Source organism: Somniosus microcephalus, chromosome 14 (genome assembly GCF_052327205.1).
Source record: "Somniosus microcephalus isolate GS21.2 chromosome 14, FLI_Smic_1.0, whole genome shotgun sequence".
Lineage (NCBI taxonomy): Eukaryota > Metazoa > Chordata > Chondrichthyes > Squaliformes > Somniosidae > Somniosus > Somniosus microcephalus.
Genome location: NC_141000.1, coordinates 87,187 through 102,863, shown reverse-complemented (window position 1 = coordinate 102,863; position 15,677 = coordinate 87,187). Strand labels below are relative to the sequence as shown.

At 47.3% G+C, this 15,677-nt stretch overlaps 1 protein-coding gene across 1 annotated transcript in view; it reads left to right on the top strand.

Moving 5' to 3' along the window:
- The window catches only part of vwa8 (von Willebrand factor A domain containing 8), a 458,807-nt gene extending 453,126 nt beyond the window's left edge, over window positions 1–5,681 (top strand). Inside the window, exon 46 of the mRNA XM_086006090.1 lies at window positions 5,371–5,681. Within this exon, the coding sequence (XP_085862216.1) occupies window positions 5,371–5,479 (109 nt within the window). The 3' untranslated portion in view covers window positions 5,480–5,681. The remainder of the gene's footprint in view (window positions 1–5,370) is intronic.
- The last annotated feature ends 9,996 nt before the right edge of the window (window positions 5,682–15,677 follow it).

The following is a 15,677-nucleotide window of genomic DNA, read 5'->3' as shown; positions in this document are numbered from 1 at the left end:
CTCTCCGATCACCCCTCATAACCTCTCCATGCTCATCTTGTCCATGACACCCACTTCCTGCTCCTCGACCCTAAACCCACCAAACTGCTGACCACCCAACTTCCTTTTCTGGCTCCCACGTTAGTTGACATTGTTAACAGTTCTCTCTCCTCAGGTACTGTCCCCCTCTCCCTCAAATCTGCCATCATCACCCCTCTTTAAAAAAAACAATCCTTGACCCCTCCGTCCTTGCAAACTACCGCCCCATCTCCAACCTCCCTTTCCTCCCAAATCCGTTCCCCTCTTTCCTGCAGCTCCATGTTTGAATCACTCCAATCAGATTTCCGCCCTTGCCACAGTACCGAAATGGCTCTCATCAAAGTCACAAATTACATCCTTTGTGACTGTGACAAAGGTCAACTATCCCTCCTCGTCCTTCTTGACTTGTCTGCAGCCTTTGACATGGTTGACCACTCCATCCGTCACCAATGGCTCTCCACCGTCGTCCAGCTGGGTGGGACTTCACTCGCCTGGTTCCATTCTTATCTGTCTATTTGTAGCCAGAGAATCACCTACAATGGCTTCTCCTCCCGCTCCCGCACCATTACCTCTGGTGTCCCCCAAGGACCTATCCTTGACCCCCCTCCTATTTCTCATCTACACGCTGTCCCATGACAACATCATCCGAAAACACAGCATCAGTTTCCACATGTATGCTGACGACACCCAGCTCTACCTCACTACCACTTCTCTCGACTCCTCCACTGTGTCTAAATTGTCAGATTGCTTGTCCGACATGAGCAAAAATTTTCTCCAATTAAATATTGGGAAGACGGAAGCCATTGTTTTCGGTCCCCGCCACAAACTCCGTTCCCGAGCCACTGACTCCATCCCTCTCCCTAACATCTGTCTGAGGCTGAACCACACTGTTCGCAGCCTTGGTGTCATATTTGACCCTGAAATGAGCTTCCGACCACATATCCGCGGCATAACAAAGACCGCCTATTTCCACCTCCGTAACATCGCCCATCTCCGCCCCACCTCAGCTCATCTGCTGCTGAAACCATCATCCATGCCTTTGTTACCTCTAGACTTGACTATTCCAACGCACTCCTGGCTGGCCTCCCACATTCTACCCTGCGTAAACTTGAGGTCGTCCAAAACTCGGATGTCCGTGTCCTAACTCGCACCAAGTCCCAATCACCCATCACCCTTGTGCTCGCTGACCTACATTGGCTCCCGGTTAAGCAATGCCTTGATTTCAAAATTCTCATCCTTGTTTTCAAATCCCTCCATGGCCTTGCCCCTCCCCTATCTCTGTAATCTCCTCCAGCCCCACAAACCCCCCCCCCCCCCCCCCGAGATCTCTGCGCTCCTCTAATTCTGCCCTCTTGAGCATCCCTGATTATAATCGCTCAACCATTGGTGGCCGTGCCTTCTGTTGCCTGGGCCCCAAGCTCTGGAATTCCCTGTCTAAACATCTCCGCCTCTCCACCTCTCTTTCCTCCTTTAAGACGCTCCTTAAAACCCACCTCTTTGACCAAGTTGTTGGTCACCTGCCCTAATTTCTCCTTATGTGGCTCGGTGCCAATTTTTTTGTCTTATAATACTCCTGTGCAGCACCTTGGGACGTTTTACTATGTTCAAGGCGCTATATAAATACAAGTTGTTGTTGTTATAGGGCACTCATTGCCATGGGTCGGTATTAGGACCACTGCTCTTTTTGATAAATATTAATCATAGAATCATATTGCACAGAAGGAGGCCAGTTGGCCAATCGTGCCTGTGCCAACTCTTGGAAGAGCAATCGAACTATTCCCACGCCCCTGCTCGCTCCCCATTGCCCTACAAACTAGTCCCACGCCCCTGCTCGCTCCCCATTGCCCTACAAACTAGTCCCGCGCCCCTGCTCGCTCCCCATTGCCCTACAAACTAGTCCCACGCCCCTGCTCGCTCCCCATTGCCCGACAAACTAGTCCCGCGCCCCTGCTCACTCCCCATTGCCCTACAAACTAGTCCTGCGCCCCTGCTCGCTCCCCATTGCCCTACAAACTAGTCCCACGCCCCTGCTCGCTCCCCATTGCCCTACAAACTAGTCCCGCGCCCCTGCTCGCTCCCCATTGCCCTACAAACTAGTCCCACGCCCCTGCTCGCTCCCCATTGCCCTACAAACTAGTCCCGCGCCCCTGCTCGCTCCCCATTGCCCTACAAACTAGTCCTGCGCCCCTGCTCGCTCCCCATTGCCCTACAAACTAGTCCCACGCCCCTGCTCGCTCCCCATTGCCCTACAAACTAGTCCCGCGCCCCTGCTCGCTCCCCATTGCCCTACAAACTAGTCCCGCGCCCCTGCTCACTCCCCATTGCCCTACAAACTAGTCCCACGCCCCTGCTCGCTCCCCATTGCCCTACAAACTAGTCCCGCGCCCCTGCTCGCTCCCCATTGCCCTACAAACTAGTCCCACGCCCCTGCTCGCTCCCCATTGCCCGACAAACTAGTCCCGCGCCCCTGCTCACTCCCCATTGCCCTACAAACTAGTCCCACGCCCCTGCTCGCTCCCCATTGCCCTACAAACTAGTCCCGCACCCCTGCTCGCTCCCCATTGCCCTGCAAACTAGTCCCACGTCCCTGCTCGCTCCCCATTGCCCTACAAACTAGTCCCACGCCCCTGCTCGCTCCCCATTGCCCTACAAACTAGTCCCGCGCCCCTGCTCGCTCCCCATTGCCCTACAAACTAGCCCCGCACCCCTGCTAGCTCCCCATTGCCCTGCAAACTAGTCCCACGTCCCTGCTCGCTCCCCATTGCCCTACAAACTAGTCCCGCACCCCTGCTCGCTCCCCATTGCCCTGCAAACTAGTCCCACGCCCCTGCTCGCTCCCCATTGCCCTGCAAACTAGTCCCGCGCCCCTGCTCGCTCCCCATTGCCCTACAAACTAGTCCCGCGCCCCTGCTCGCTCCCCATTGCCCTACAAATTTTTTCCCTTCAAATGCTTATCCAATTGACTTTTCGAAGTTATTATTGAATCTGCTTCCACCAGGCCGTGCATTCCAGATCATAACAACTCGCTGCGTAAAAGAATTTCTCCTCATTGGTTCTTTTGCCAATTATCTTCAATCTGTGTCCTCTGGTTACCGACCCTCCTGCCTCTGGAAACAGTTTGTCCCTATCTACTCTGATCAAAACCCCTCGTGTGTAGCTGACAATATAAGGGAAGCTGTGGATGGAAGAATAACTCAATTAAGTACTTGAATCTTCAGCAAGTGCTAGAGATTCACGGTGGGAATAGAGCAGAAGAAAATTATGTAAATCAGAGAATTTGGGAGCAGGGGGTAGAACAATCAAATTTAGCAAACTGACAGGTAAAGAAAGAACTTGCATTTATCTAGCGCCTTTCACGGCCTCAGGACATCCCAAAGCGCTTTACAGCCAATGAAGTATTTTTTGAAGTGTGTTCAATGTTGAAATGTAGTGTCGGAGTAGCAGCATCCAACTTGTGCACAACAGGATCCCACAAATAGCAATGTGATAATGACCAGATAATCTATTTTAGTGATGTTGGTTGAGGGATAAATATTTGCTGGGATACCGGGGAGATCTCCCCAGCTCTTCTAAGAAATAGTGCTGTGGGATCTTTTGCATCCACCTGAGAGAGCAGACCTCGGTTTAATGCCTCATCCGAAAGATGGCACCTCCAACAGTGCAGCACTCCCTCAGTACTGCACTGGAGTGTCAGTCTAGATTTTGTGCTCAAGTTGCTGGAGTGGGACTTGAACCCACAACCTTCTGATTGAGGGGCGAGTGTGCTGCCAATTGAGCCAATGCTGAGACAGGTAAATAATATGATGAATATTAGGACTCGCCTCTCGAGGAGCACTGGTCAGGAATGTCCCAACTGTACGAATAGCTGTCAGTTGGCTTTAATTAAATTAATTATATTGTGAACGCATTTGTTTCTTCCCTACTTCCCCTCTATACAGGTCTCCCCAGACACCACCCATCCCCTAACTAAAGAGGAAGGCTGCTGACTCCTCCTTGCCCTCCATCAGCGAGGTCCTACAACCTGCCCATTGGGAGATTCGCAGGAAGCTCCTAGCGCAAATCTCACCGTTTTACTGCCTGCCTCATGATGAGAGCTTGTCTGGGATCAGGAACTTTTTAGAGTGCTGCGTTCAGTTCTGGGCACCGCACCACAGGAAGGATATATTGGTCTTGGAAGGGGTGCAGTGCAGATTCACCAGAATGATACTGGGGTTAAAAGGGTTAAATTACGAGGACAGGTTGCACAGACCAGGCTTGTATTCCCTCGAGTACAGAAGATTATGGGGTGATGTAATTGTTTAAGATGATTAAAGAACTTGATAGGATAGATAGAGGGAAACTATTTCCTCTGGTGGGGGAAGTCCAGAACAAGGGGACATAACCTTAAAATTAGACCTCGGCTGTTCAGGGGTGAGGTCAGGAAGCACGTCTTCACACAAAATTTAGTGGAAATCTCAATCTCTCTCCCCCCAAAAAGCTGTTGAGGCGAGGTCAATTTAAAATGTCAAAATTGGGATTGATAGATTTTTGTTAGGCAAGGGTCTTAAGGACTACGGAACCAAGGTGGGTAGATGGAGGGAAGATACAGATCAGCCATGACTTCATTGAATGGCAGAACAGGCTCGAGGGGCTGAACGCCCTACTCCTGTTTCTATGTTTCTAATTTACCAAGTGCAGACATAGGCTGTATCATTCCCGTGCACCCGCCTTGCACATTCTGAGAAGCTCAGATAAAAAGCTGGGTGCAAATCACTCATCGCTGTAACTGCTGGTCAGAGAGGTTCATAGTTGTGTGAGCTTTTGGGTTTTTTGCATAACATACAAATTTTCATTCGTATCAAGTACTGCTCCACGAGGAGTAAAATTGAGCAGAGCCCTGATCTAGTAAACAGTGCAGAGCGATACAAAAAAAGGCCAAAATGCATTCGGCATTCTAGGTATCTGCGTTTTGGTTCATACATCTGGATAAAAGCATTGGGTTTTCTAATATACGGTGATTCACTGTTACCATTACAGGATTCCTAGTTACAATAGTATTTGAACAGTACTTAAGCTTCTTTTTTGTTAGGCTGCCGCTTGGCCCTTTGTGAGTTGAACCATGGTGAGTGGTTTCTGAATGCAAAGGCTGTGGAAGCGGAGCTCTTGTGTTTGAAAGGAACTCGCCATTTAGCCCTCTGAGTGCTTCCTCTCACTGCTGCTTTCCCTTGCCAGAATAATGTGGGAAAGAATGGCATGTATTGTTGTTTTACAGCAACCAAAAAAAAACTTCCTTTTTAAAAAAGAATCTCTCCAAGCTCTTTCATTTCTCTGCAGACTGTGTAATTTGCAATGTTAATTTGCCCTGAAATCTAGGCTCCAGCAGACCCTGCCAGCTGGGAGGTCCTTTGTTGCCATGGACACCAAGCAAATCCCACAGATTCTACAACAGATCTTCACATCCACTCTGCTGTCAACGGCCTAAGGATTGTCCCAGCAGGAGTGACCTGTGCTCAGGAGATGGTGGGAAATAAAACACACACACAAGATTAATTTATCTCAGTTCGCAGGCTGCTGCTGGACGCCTATACAATGACTGCAATGACCCCTCTGTCACATCTAGTTGGCGGGAGTACAACGATCGCTTGGAGTGTTGGGACCGTGACATGAAGATGCTCTGTGACTAAACATGCTTTACAATGAAGTGAGGGCTCTTAGTAAAATAGGGAGCAGAATGCAGTGGTGCCTTTTTATAAGTCTCTTTACAACCTTACAAACCGATTGTTAAATTAAAGTGTACGTGTGCAATAAATAGAATCATGTAGGCGCCACAGTTAATCACTGCAAAAGTATAATCTCACTTTTAAACTCCTTTTAGTAGACTTTCCAATCTTCAGGACAAAGAGCATTACAAAACCCTTATTCTGATTCTCCTTCGTTGTAAAGCACTTTGAAGTACTCTGAATTCAGAATGAGACGCGAAGAGTCGGTCCCTCTGGCCGGAAGCAAACTGCTGATGTTGTAAACACGTTCAAGGCACATGCTGGATATATGGTCAGTTCTCATTTAGTGACTTTTCACCAAAAGCCATCTCACTCCCAAGTCACTGCAGCACAGGATGGAGTCGCTGTGCTCCAAACAAAACCTGGTGAAAACATCCATAAAGCTAAGGGTGAAAGAGATCTGATGATGCAAAGCATGCTGACAGCGAGGGCTAGTGTCACCACAGCATACTCACAGAAAGGGGCAGAGGTTCAGAGCGGCAGAGAGCAGCGTGATATGAGAATAGTGTCAAAGCAAAATGGATATAAAAAGGACTAACTTCCAATGTGCTGGGTAATTCGTGACTAGTTCCGAGCCAGGGTAACTACCTACTGACAGATCATCTCTGTATTAAATCCAATACATGTTAAATGATCAAGGGAGACAAGAGGTCCATCTCCACTGTCCTGTCATTAATCTGTAAAAATATTAGGATGTAATTTACACATTGATTGTTTGGAATATCAGGAAGGCAAATATTAATGATATATTGGTCAAAGGACTAATTTGTAACATATATTTACAGAATAAAGTTCAATATGTTTATCATCTCAGATACAACATTATCACAATCAGTTCTTATTCTCTGGGGTTTATCATCATCTCGTGCAATGTAAACACTAAGGGGGTTATTTTGTCCAAAGGGTGAAATCAGGCACTAAATGGGTGCAGTACTAATAAGTCCTAATTGCTGATTACCATAATTTGATCTTACCTGGAGGTGCTAAACTGACACCTGCAGGTTTCACACTCAAATGTTGATTAGACACAATTTTTGTGGAGCAGTATATGTTTGGGTCCTCGCACCCACTTCCACTGAAGGTGTGGATTGCTCTGGCTGACACACAGCAGCACGTTGCAGGATGGTTCAGGGACCGAGGGAGAGGGTGCGCAGGTTCGCGGATGTGGCACCCGTGGTCTTGGCGGAGGAGGTCCGGAGGAGGGGGGATGTCCTACAATGTTCCCATTAAGCTGCGTGGCCATGCAGCGCTCTGGAGGTTCCACGCAGCTGGCTCACTGGCTTTTCAGGGGGAAAAAGCGCACATGCACGGAATTTTGAATGGGCCGTACAGCCCGTTAAAGGAGCCGCGTGGCCTCAAAAATTTAGAGAGAACATTGATGTCCTGTACTGCAGGGGGGAAGGACACCACCTCGCCCTCCTGTCCCTCTCTCCTGCAGCAGCTGGTTCTGCACTGCCTTGCCTCATGTCCTCCTCTCATTCCTCATCCAGACCAAGGGGGACCCCTAGCAATATGCCCATGACCAAGCACTCCCTTTCTCCTAGTGACTCCTATAAGGTGGAGTAGCACAGCACTTACACTTTTCAGGTGAAGTTCTTGGAGAATTTCCAGAATAAATATTGCTCGAGTGTTGCTGAAATCTTGACAAAGTGTTCCAGAAAGTCTCCCGATGTGTTTCAGAGGTCCTCTTCACAGCTCCAGCAGCAAGTGAACATTAAATGGTGAGTATCCCTTTAAGTAGCACTCAAAATCGACAACAGTGCCGTGTTCACTCCCAAGCAGGTGGTCCCTGTTAGGGGAAGGTGTTAGTTGAAGTTAGTGGCAATCAGCTGTTTAACAAGCTTCAACTCCTTTACCAAAATGGTGTCTTGCGCTAAACACAGGCTAAACCAGCGTTTCAGCTTAAGACCCCACTTGGCCACCTCTTTAGCGCCTGAAGTATTTGGCGAAGATCGCCCCCTAAAGCTTGCAGCCAAGTTTGACTGGTGTCATCCCACAAATCTCAAAGAATAGTTGACACACTTAGGTGTTTATAGACTTGTGGAAAAAATTACAACACAGAAGGAAGCCATTTGGTCAATCCTACCTGTGCTTGTTCAACTCCCATCTACTGTAATCCCATTTCCCTACTCATTTCCTATCTCCTTTTATGCTCTTCATTTTCAAATGGTTATGCCATTCCCTTTTAACTAGTTGGTTCTGCCATTATTGTCACGTGTGGTAAATCTTGTGTATGGAAAAAAAAATCCTCCCAATTTTTCCCTTCATCTTTTTAGTGGTGATCTTGAGTCAGTCGTGGCTCAGTGGGTAACACTCTTGCATCTGAGTCAGAAGGTTGTGGGTTCAATTCCCACTCCAGTGCAGTACTGAGGGAGCGGTGCACTATCAGAGGTGCCGTCTTTCGGATAAGACATTAAACCAAGGCCCTGTGTGCCCTCTCAGATGGATGTAAAATTTTGAAGAAGAGCAGGGGTGTTCTCCCAGTGCCCTGGCCAATGTTTATCCCTCAACCAACATCACCAAAAACAGATTATCTGGTCATTATCTCATTACTGTTCATGGGATCTTGCTGTGCACACATTGACTGCTGTGTTTCCTACATTATAATATACTAACTACACTTCAAATGTACTTCATTGGTTGTAAAGCGCTTTGGGACGTCCTCAGGTCATGAAGGGCGCTATAGAAATGCAAGTCTTTATTTCTTGAGTCGATGGCCCCTTATTACCAACCCACCAACCAATGGAAAAAGCGTTTACCCTCTCATAGCTGCAGTTAGATCCTTCCCCCTTTAACTTTCTCTATTGCAGTGAAAAAAAGACTCAATTTTCTGAGCCATTTCCTCGCTAACTTGCCTTCATTTGGGAAGATTTAAATCAGCAGTGATGTGCGTTAAGTCAAGATAGCAGATCTGGAGATGACTCTTCCGATGGCTACTTGATCTCAGCTAGTCTCAGGACAGGGGTCTGGGAATAGGTTTTCCCCCCAGATGTTATCAGTCTTATTGTTTTGGACTTACTGAGTTACTCTTCACAGCATTTTGTTTCGCCAAGCACAGTTCTCCCTTTCTAACAGAGCTAAGGACACTGGTTTGACAGGACAGAAACCTCCTTTGACTCCACTGATAATCAATCTTAGTCTGTTGGGAGTTCCCATTGTCCAACGCCATCTATCAAATGCTGAGTTCTTGTATTGTGCTGAGAAGAGATTAGGAAACTTAAGCACCTATGAACATTCATTTGGTAAAGATATTGATCACCATATAACCGTTTCAAATGCTAAATGCCCATATATGCTGTGTTCTTTCATGCTTTTACCAAATAGGTTGTTTGTAGTCCCAGCGATTTATGAAGTTGAATTACTGTCTTAAACATATTGTGAATCATTTACTGTTCTTTCTAATGTATAATCTGGAGTTTATTTAAAAGTTGATTTTATACTTTTATTGTGCAGTGCTGATTGCCCTAAGGAGGAGGGGCGGGTGAAAGAGAAAAAAGAAAAGACTTGCATTTCTATAGCGCCTTTCACAACCTCAGAACATCTCACAGTGCTTTACGGCCAATGAAGTTCTTTTGAAGTGTAGTCACTGTTGTAGGAATCATGACCAGATAATCTATTTTAGTGACATTAGTTGAGTAATAAATATTGGCCAGGACACCAGGGAGAACTCCCCTGCTCTTCTTCAAATAGTGCCGTGGCATCTTTTATTTTCACCTGAGAGGGCAGACGGGGCCTCGGTTTAACGTCTCATCTGAAAGACGGCACCTCCGACAGTGCAGCACTCCCTCCGTACTGCATTGGAGTGTCAACCTGGAGTACATGCTCATGTGTCTTTTGTAATAGACTTTAAGAAGGTGCACATCACTAAAGAAAAAACTTGCATTTATATCGCAGTTTATCATGTAGTCTGGGTGTCTCAAAGTGCCTCACAGCCAGTTTATTACTTTTGAAATGCAGCCACTGTTGGTATATAGGCAGATGTGGCAGCCAATTTATGCACAGCAAGGCCCCAGCAAATGAATGAATGACCAACTCATCTGTTTTGGTTGAGGGAGGAATGTTGGCCCAAGTCACTGGAAGAACTTCATCCAATAGTGCCATGGGATCTTTTACACCCACCTGAACAGGCAGATTTAGTTTAGCGTCTCATCTGATCTATAATATATTAAAAGTCTTAGGGGTAAAAATTGGGTAGCGCCCCCGCGGCCGATTTTCCCAGGTAGCGCCCCGAGAGGGAGGAGAGGCTCTCCTGGAAGCGCCCCACGTCCCTCTTGGGGGCGCTGCAAGCCAATATCACGGCACATCGTGCTGTGGTATTGCGGGCCTTCCACCCCTTATCAAAGGGCTGGGGCCTGGCGCAGCGCGTCCCGGCGCCCAGCTGGGCCACCAGGGATCAGGAGTGCCGGCAAACGAGCCCGGCACTCAAGAGGAGTGCCGGGCTCACGGAGAGCAGCCGGCAGCCCACGGGGGGGCTTCACGGGGGCCGGGGACAGCAACGGGGGCAGGGCTGGCAGGCGGCCAGCAACAAAAATGGCCACCTGCCACCTCTCCTTTAACTAGCGCCGCCCCGGCCACAGGTAGGCCCCCCCTGACCCTGGTGTACATAGCGTTCGGCGGTAAGTCGGGGGACGCCACCCATTGTTACAGCCGGGGCGCTGCGTACGGCGATGACATCATCGCTGGCAGCGCGGCGCTAACGGTTAACGCCGCTGCTAGCCTCCCACTGAATTTCGCGGGAGGCATTAGCGGCGCCGTACCCAGGCGCTAGTTGATTTGCGCCCCATTAGCGCCAATCAACTGAATTTAGCCCCCTTACACTTCTAGGAAGTGTGCATTATATGTAACACTTTCCCCGTCATGTTTTGTTCTTAACACGTCAATAGTTATAAAAGGGTTATTCTCCGGAGAGCCGCTATATAATATATCATAAACAGTCGGCCTGAACACTCAGGCGCCACACTTCATTTCACATATAAAACAATCTTACAGTGCTGTGTTATTCTCAACTGGAACCCAACACCAATAACCAAGTTCCAATTTGCAAAGTTCCCTGGCCAGACAACAATTAAATTCTGGTTGACCAGAGGGTCACCTTCTTAACAATTAGACTGTGTGACCTTAAAGGGCCACTGAGCCAGTTACCAGCAGCACAATAAATTCTGCATTATACAGTGTAACACTTCTGTTCTTATCAAACAGCCTATTGTCTAACTTGGCATGAGCTGTGCTAGAAGGTAATGATGCCCTAACAGGGTTGCATTAAGATAATCTATATGGATAGAGTTAAACAATAGAGAAATGATATCATTCGCAATGGGCTTTACAGGCAATTAAAGAGTGATGAGATTGAGGGGGATATCTGCAAACAGTTCAGAGAGCTATAAAGAAAGAAGGACTTGCATTTCTATAGCGCCTTTCATGACCTCGTGATGTCCCAAAGTGCTTTACAGCCAGTGAAGTGCTTAGAAGGAAGTCACTGTTGTAATGTAGAAAACGTGGCAGCCAATTTGTGCACAGCAAGATCTCACAAGTCCCTCCCCTCCCTATCTCTGTAACCTCCTTCAACCCTCTGAGATCTCTACATTTCTACAATTCTGGCCGATTTTCATCGCTTCACCATTGGCAGCCGTGCCTTCAGCTGCCTAGGCCCTGAGCTCTGGAATTCCCTCCCAAACCTCTCCGCTGCTCCTCCTTTAAGATGCTCCTTGAAACCTACCTCTGACCACCTGTCCTAATATCTCCTTCTGTGGCTCGGTGTCAAATTTTGTTTCGTAACGTTCCTGTGAAGCACCTTGACTACATTAAAGGCGCTATATAAATGCAAGTTGTTGCTTGCTTCCCCCATCACTTCACATCCACTATTGTCAAGTCACTTTGTGGAGGATGCCAAGGTCCAGTGACACTGTCAATAAAAAATTTTGAGAATTGTAGTTCTAAATGATAGTGGCAGATGACACGTCATGTGACATCATCTGTATCACTTCCAGATTATAAATAACCAAAGGAAAAGTTCCCGTCCGGGATCACGTGGGGTTTGTCGGGACAGCAAGTGCAGAACAGCCGTGCTTGAAACCTGATCTCAAAACAAACCATGTCAGCTCACTTACAAGTGAGAAGTTTTCAACAAACTAAGTTATGGAAAATTTATTTCTGGCTCTTGGTGTTATTTATTTTCCAGGAGGTTGCCGAGCAGGTGCCAGAACCTCCGTTCGTCATGGCGATGCCGACAGTCACCATCCAGGCTGACACGCAGCCAGCTTCCCCTAATGGCCGAGTGGGTAGGCAGTACATCAACAACAGGAACTTGCATTTATATAGCGCCTTTAATGTAGTAAAACGTCCCAAGGCGCTTCACAGGAGCGTTATCAAAGACAATTTGGCACCGAGCCACATAAACAGATATTAGGACTGGTCACCAAAAGCGTGGTCGAAGAGGTAGGTTTTAAGGAGCGTCTTAAAGGAGGAGAGAGAGGGGAACAGAGTTTAGGGAGGGAATTCCAGAGCTTAGGGCCCAGGCAACTGAAGGCACGGCCGCCAATGGTGGGGCAATGAAAATCAGCCAAGATTGGAGGAGTGCAGAGACCCCAGAGGGTTGTGGGGCTGGAGGAGGTTACAGAGATGGAGAGGGGCTGGGCCATGAAGGAATTTGAAAACAAGGATGTGATGTGCCAAATAACTGCCTGAATCCATGAGGTTAAAGCTTAAGACTAAAGGCTTTTATTAAGTAAGAACATGGCATCAAGTTAACACAGTCATCACCGACCCAGCCCTTGGTAGAACATTCCAGAAGAGGGGCGGGGCTAGGGAGGAGCATTAGTGGTTACACCGGTGGAACATTCCAGACATTAACAAGTACAACAACAACAATACAAATGCCAGAGTTATTTCATTATATTCACCCCCTGCTATAGATTCAGTCTGTCAGGAGGTCTGATAATCCTCTGGGAACGACGTAACTCTTGCTGAGGCTCCTCCCGGAGTACTAACTCCGGTTCATTCGAATTCCCAGAATCATCAGTATTTTCCACACTGAGGGTTTGTGTCTCTGAAGGTCCAATACCACGATTGAAAACTCTACTCTCAGAGTCGAACTCTTTTCGAGCTCCAGCAGGTGCAAGATCTTTAATAGAGACCGTATCCTCTCGCCCATCCGAATATTGAATATACGCATACTGGGGATTAGCATGGAGGAGTTGTACTTCCTCCACCAGTGGATCAGTCTTGTGGCCTCTCACATGTCTGCGCAACAACACAGGGCCCGTGGTCATCAACCATGTGGGTAACGATATTCCATTAGTAGCTTTTCTTGGAAAACTAAACATCCTTTCATGAGGGGTGGCATTCGTCGCTGTACACAATAGAGACCTTATGGAATGCAGCACGTCTGGCAGGACATCCTGCCAGCGAGAGGTCGTCAGGCCTCGCGACTTCAGAGACAGTACGATAGCCTTCCACACTGTCGCATTTTCTTTCTCGACCTGCCCATTACCACGAGGGTTATAGTTGGTACTTCTACTCGTTGCAATCCCTTTCGATAGCAAAAACTGTCGCAATTCTTCGCTCATAAAGGAAGAACCCCTATCACTATGTATATAGTTAGGCATGCCAAACAAGGAAAACAGTTGGCAGAGGCATTTAATTACAACAGCACTAGTCACATCTGGACAGGGGATAACAAAAGGGAACCGAGAGTACTCGTCTATAATATTAAGAAAATAGACATTACGGTCGCTTGATGGAAGGGGACCTTTAAAATCGAGACTCAAACGCTCAAATGGTCGAGTTGCTTTAATAAGATGAGCTGACTCGGGCGGCTTATAGAAGCGGGGTTTGCATTCAGCACAAACACGACAGGTTCTGGTCATTGTCCGGACCTCCTCAATAGAGTAGGGTAGATTGTGGGACTTAATGAAGTGGTTCATTCTAGTAACCCCAGGGTGGCAGAGTGCGTCGTGGAGACTTTGAAGCTTATTTATACCTAGACTAGCACATACTCCTCGTGACAAAGCATCCGATGGCTCATTAAATACTCCAGGCCTGTACTGAATATCATAGTCATATGTTGACAGTTCTATTCGCCATCTTAAAATCTTATCATTTTTGATCTTGCCTCTCTGCTTAGTGTTGAACATAAAGGCCATGGACCGCTGGTCAGTAATGAGCGTAAAACATTGGCCAGCGAGATAATGTCTCTAATACCTGACTGCTTCGATAATCGCCTGTACCTCCTTTTCCACTGAAGAATGTCGAACTTCTGGGCCTTGCAATGTACGAGCGAAGAAAGCTACTGATCTACCAGCTTGGTTAAGAGTTGCTGCCAACGCAAAATCAGATGCATCACTTTCCACTTGAAAAGGGATCTTCTCATCCACGGCACATACCACTGCCTTCTCAATGTCCCGTTTGATATTAAAGAAAGCCTCCTGAGCTTCCGCCGATAGCGGAAAAGACGTCGACTTAATAAGAGGTCGGACTTTATCTGAGTAGTTAGCCACCCACTGGGCATAGTACGAGAAGAATCCCAGACACCTTCTTAAAGCTTTTGCAGTGTGAGGTAAAGGTAATTCCTTAAGTGGGCGTAATCTTTCAGGCTCTGGCCCGATTACCCCATTCTCCACAACGCAACCAAGAATACACAAACGTGTAGTATTGAAGGTACACTTGTTTTCGTTGTAGGTCAGGTTTAACCTCTTTGCAGTCTCTAGGAACTTCGCGAGATTTTGATCATGCTCCCGTTGGTCACGCCCACAGATAGTAACATTGTCCAGGTACAGGAATGTTGCTTCCAACGCGTATTCATTCACCATACGATCCATCTCCCATTGGAAGACGGATACCCCATTCGTCACTCCAAAGGGCACCCTAAAGAATTGGTACAGGCGCCCATTAGCTTCGAAGGCCGTATAAGGTCGGTCTTCTATTTTAATGGGGAGTTGATGGTAGGCAGACTTTAAATCAATGGTGGAGAACACGCGGTACTGAGCTATCTGGTTCACCATCTCAGAAATACGAGGCAAAGGATAGGCGTTTAATTGGGTATACAAGTTTATAGTCTGGCTATAATCGACCACAAGTCTTTTCTTTTCATTAGTTTTAACCACCACCACCTGGGCACGCCACAGGCTATTACTGTGTTCGATGATTCCCTCCTGTTGAAGCCTGTCCACTTCCTCTTTTATAAATGTTTTATCTTCTGAACTATACCGTCGACTCTTAGTCGCTATAGGTCTACAATTAGGAGCAAGATTCGCGAACAAAGAAGGCGGAATTACTTTTAAAGTAGAAAGGCCGCAGACTGTGAGTGGAGGCTGAGATCCACCATACTTAAGGGTAACGCTCTCATGCTGACACTGGAGGTCCAAGCCTAAAATTAAGTTCACACACAACTGAGGTAATATGAGGAGTTTAAAGTCCTTATACTCCGTATCCTTAACGGTCAATGTGACTTTACAATATCCAGTTACCTCCGAAGTAAGGGACTTGGACGCCATCACAATTTCACTTCGAGTAGGATACACCTTCAATGAACAGGAGTTAACAAGGTTGGGGTGTATAAAACTTTCAGTACTGCCACAGTCTATCAAACACCCAATAGGACGACCATTAATCTTGATGTCCATCATAGATTTCGACAAGGAACACGGTATGGTCTGGTCAACCGTAGCCGAGGCTAGAGTAAAACGATGGGCGGCAGCAAAGAAGACATCGGGTACAGGATTACCCTTACACGCTTTACTAAAATGTCCCCGTTTCTTACATTTAAAACAGGTAGCCTCTCTGGCTGGGCATCTTTGCCTGGGGTGTTTAGATTGACCACAAAAATAACACTTAGACCCATGGGGTACAGCCACAACAATAGAATTAAGTGGAGGCTCCATTGGTGTTATGGATGCCTCCATA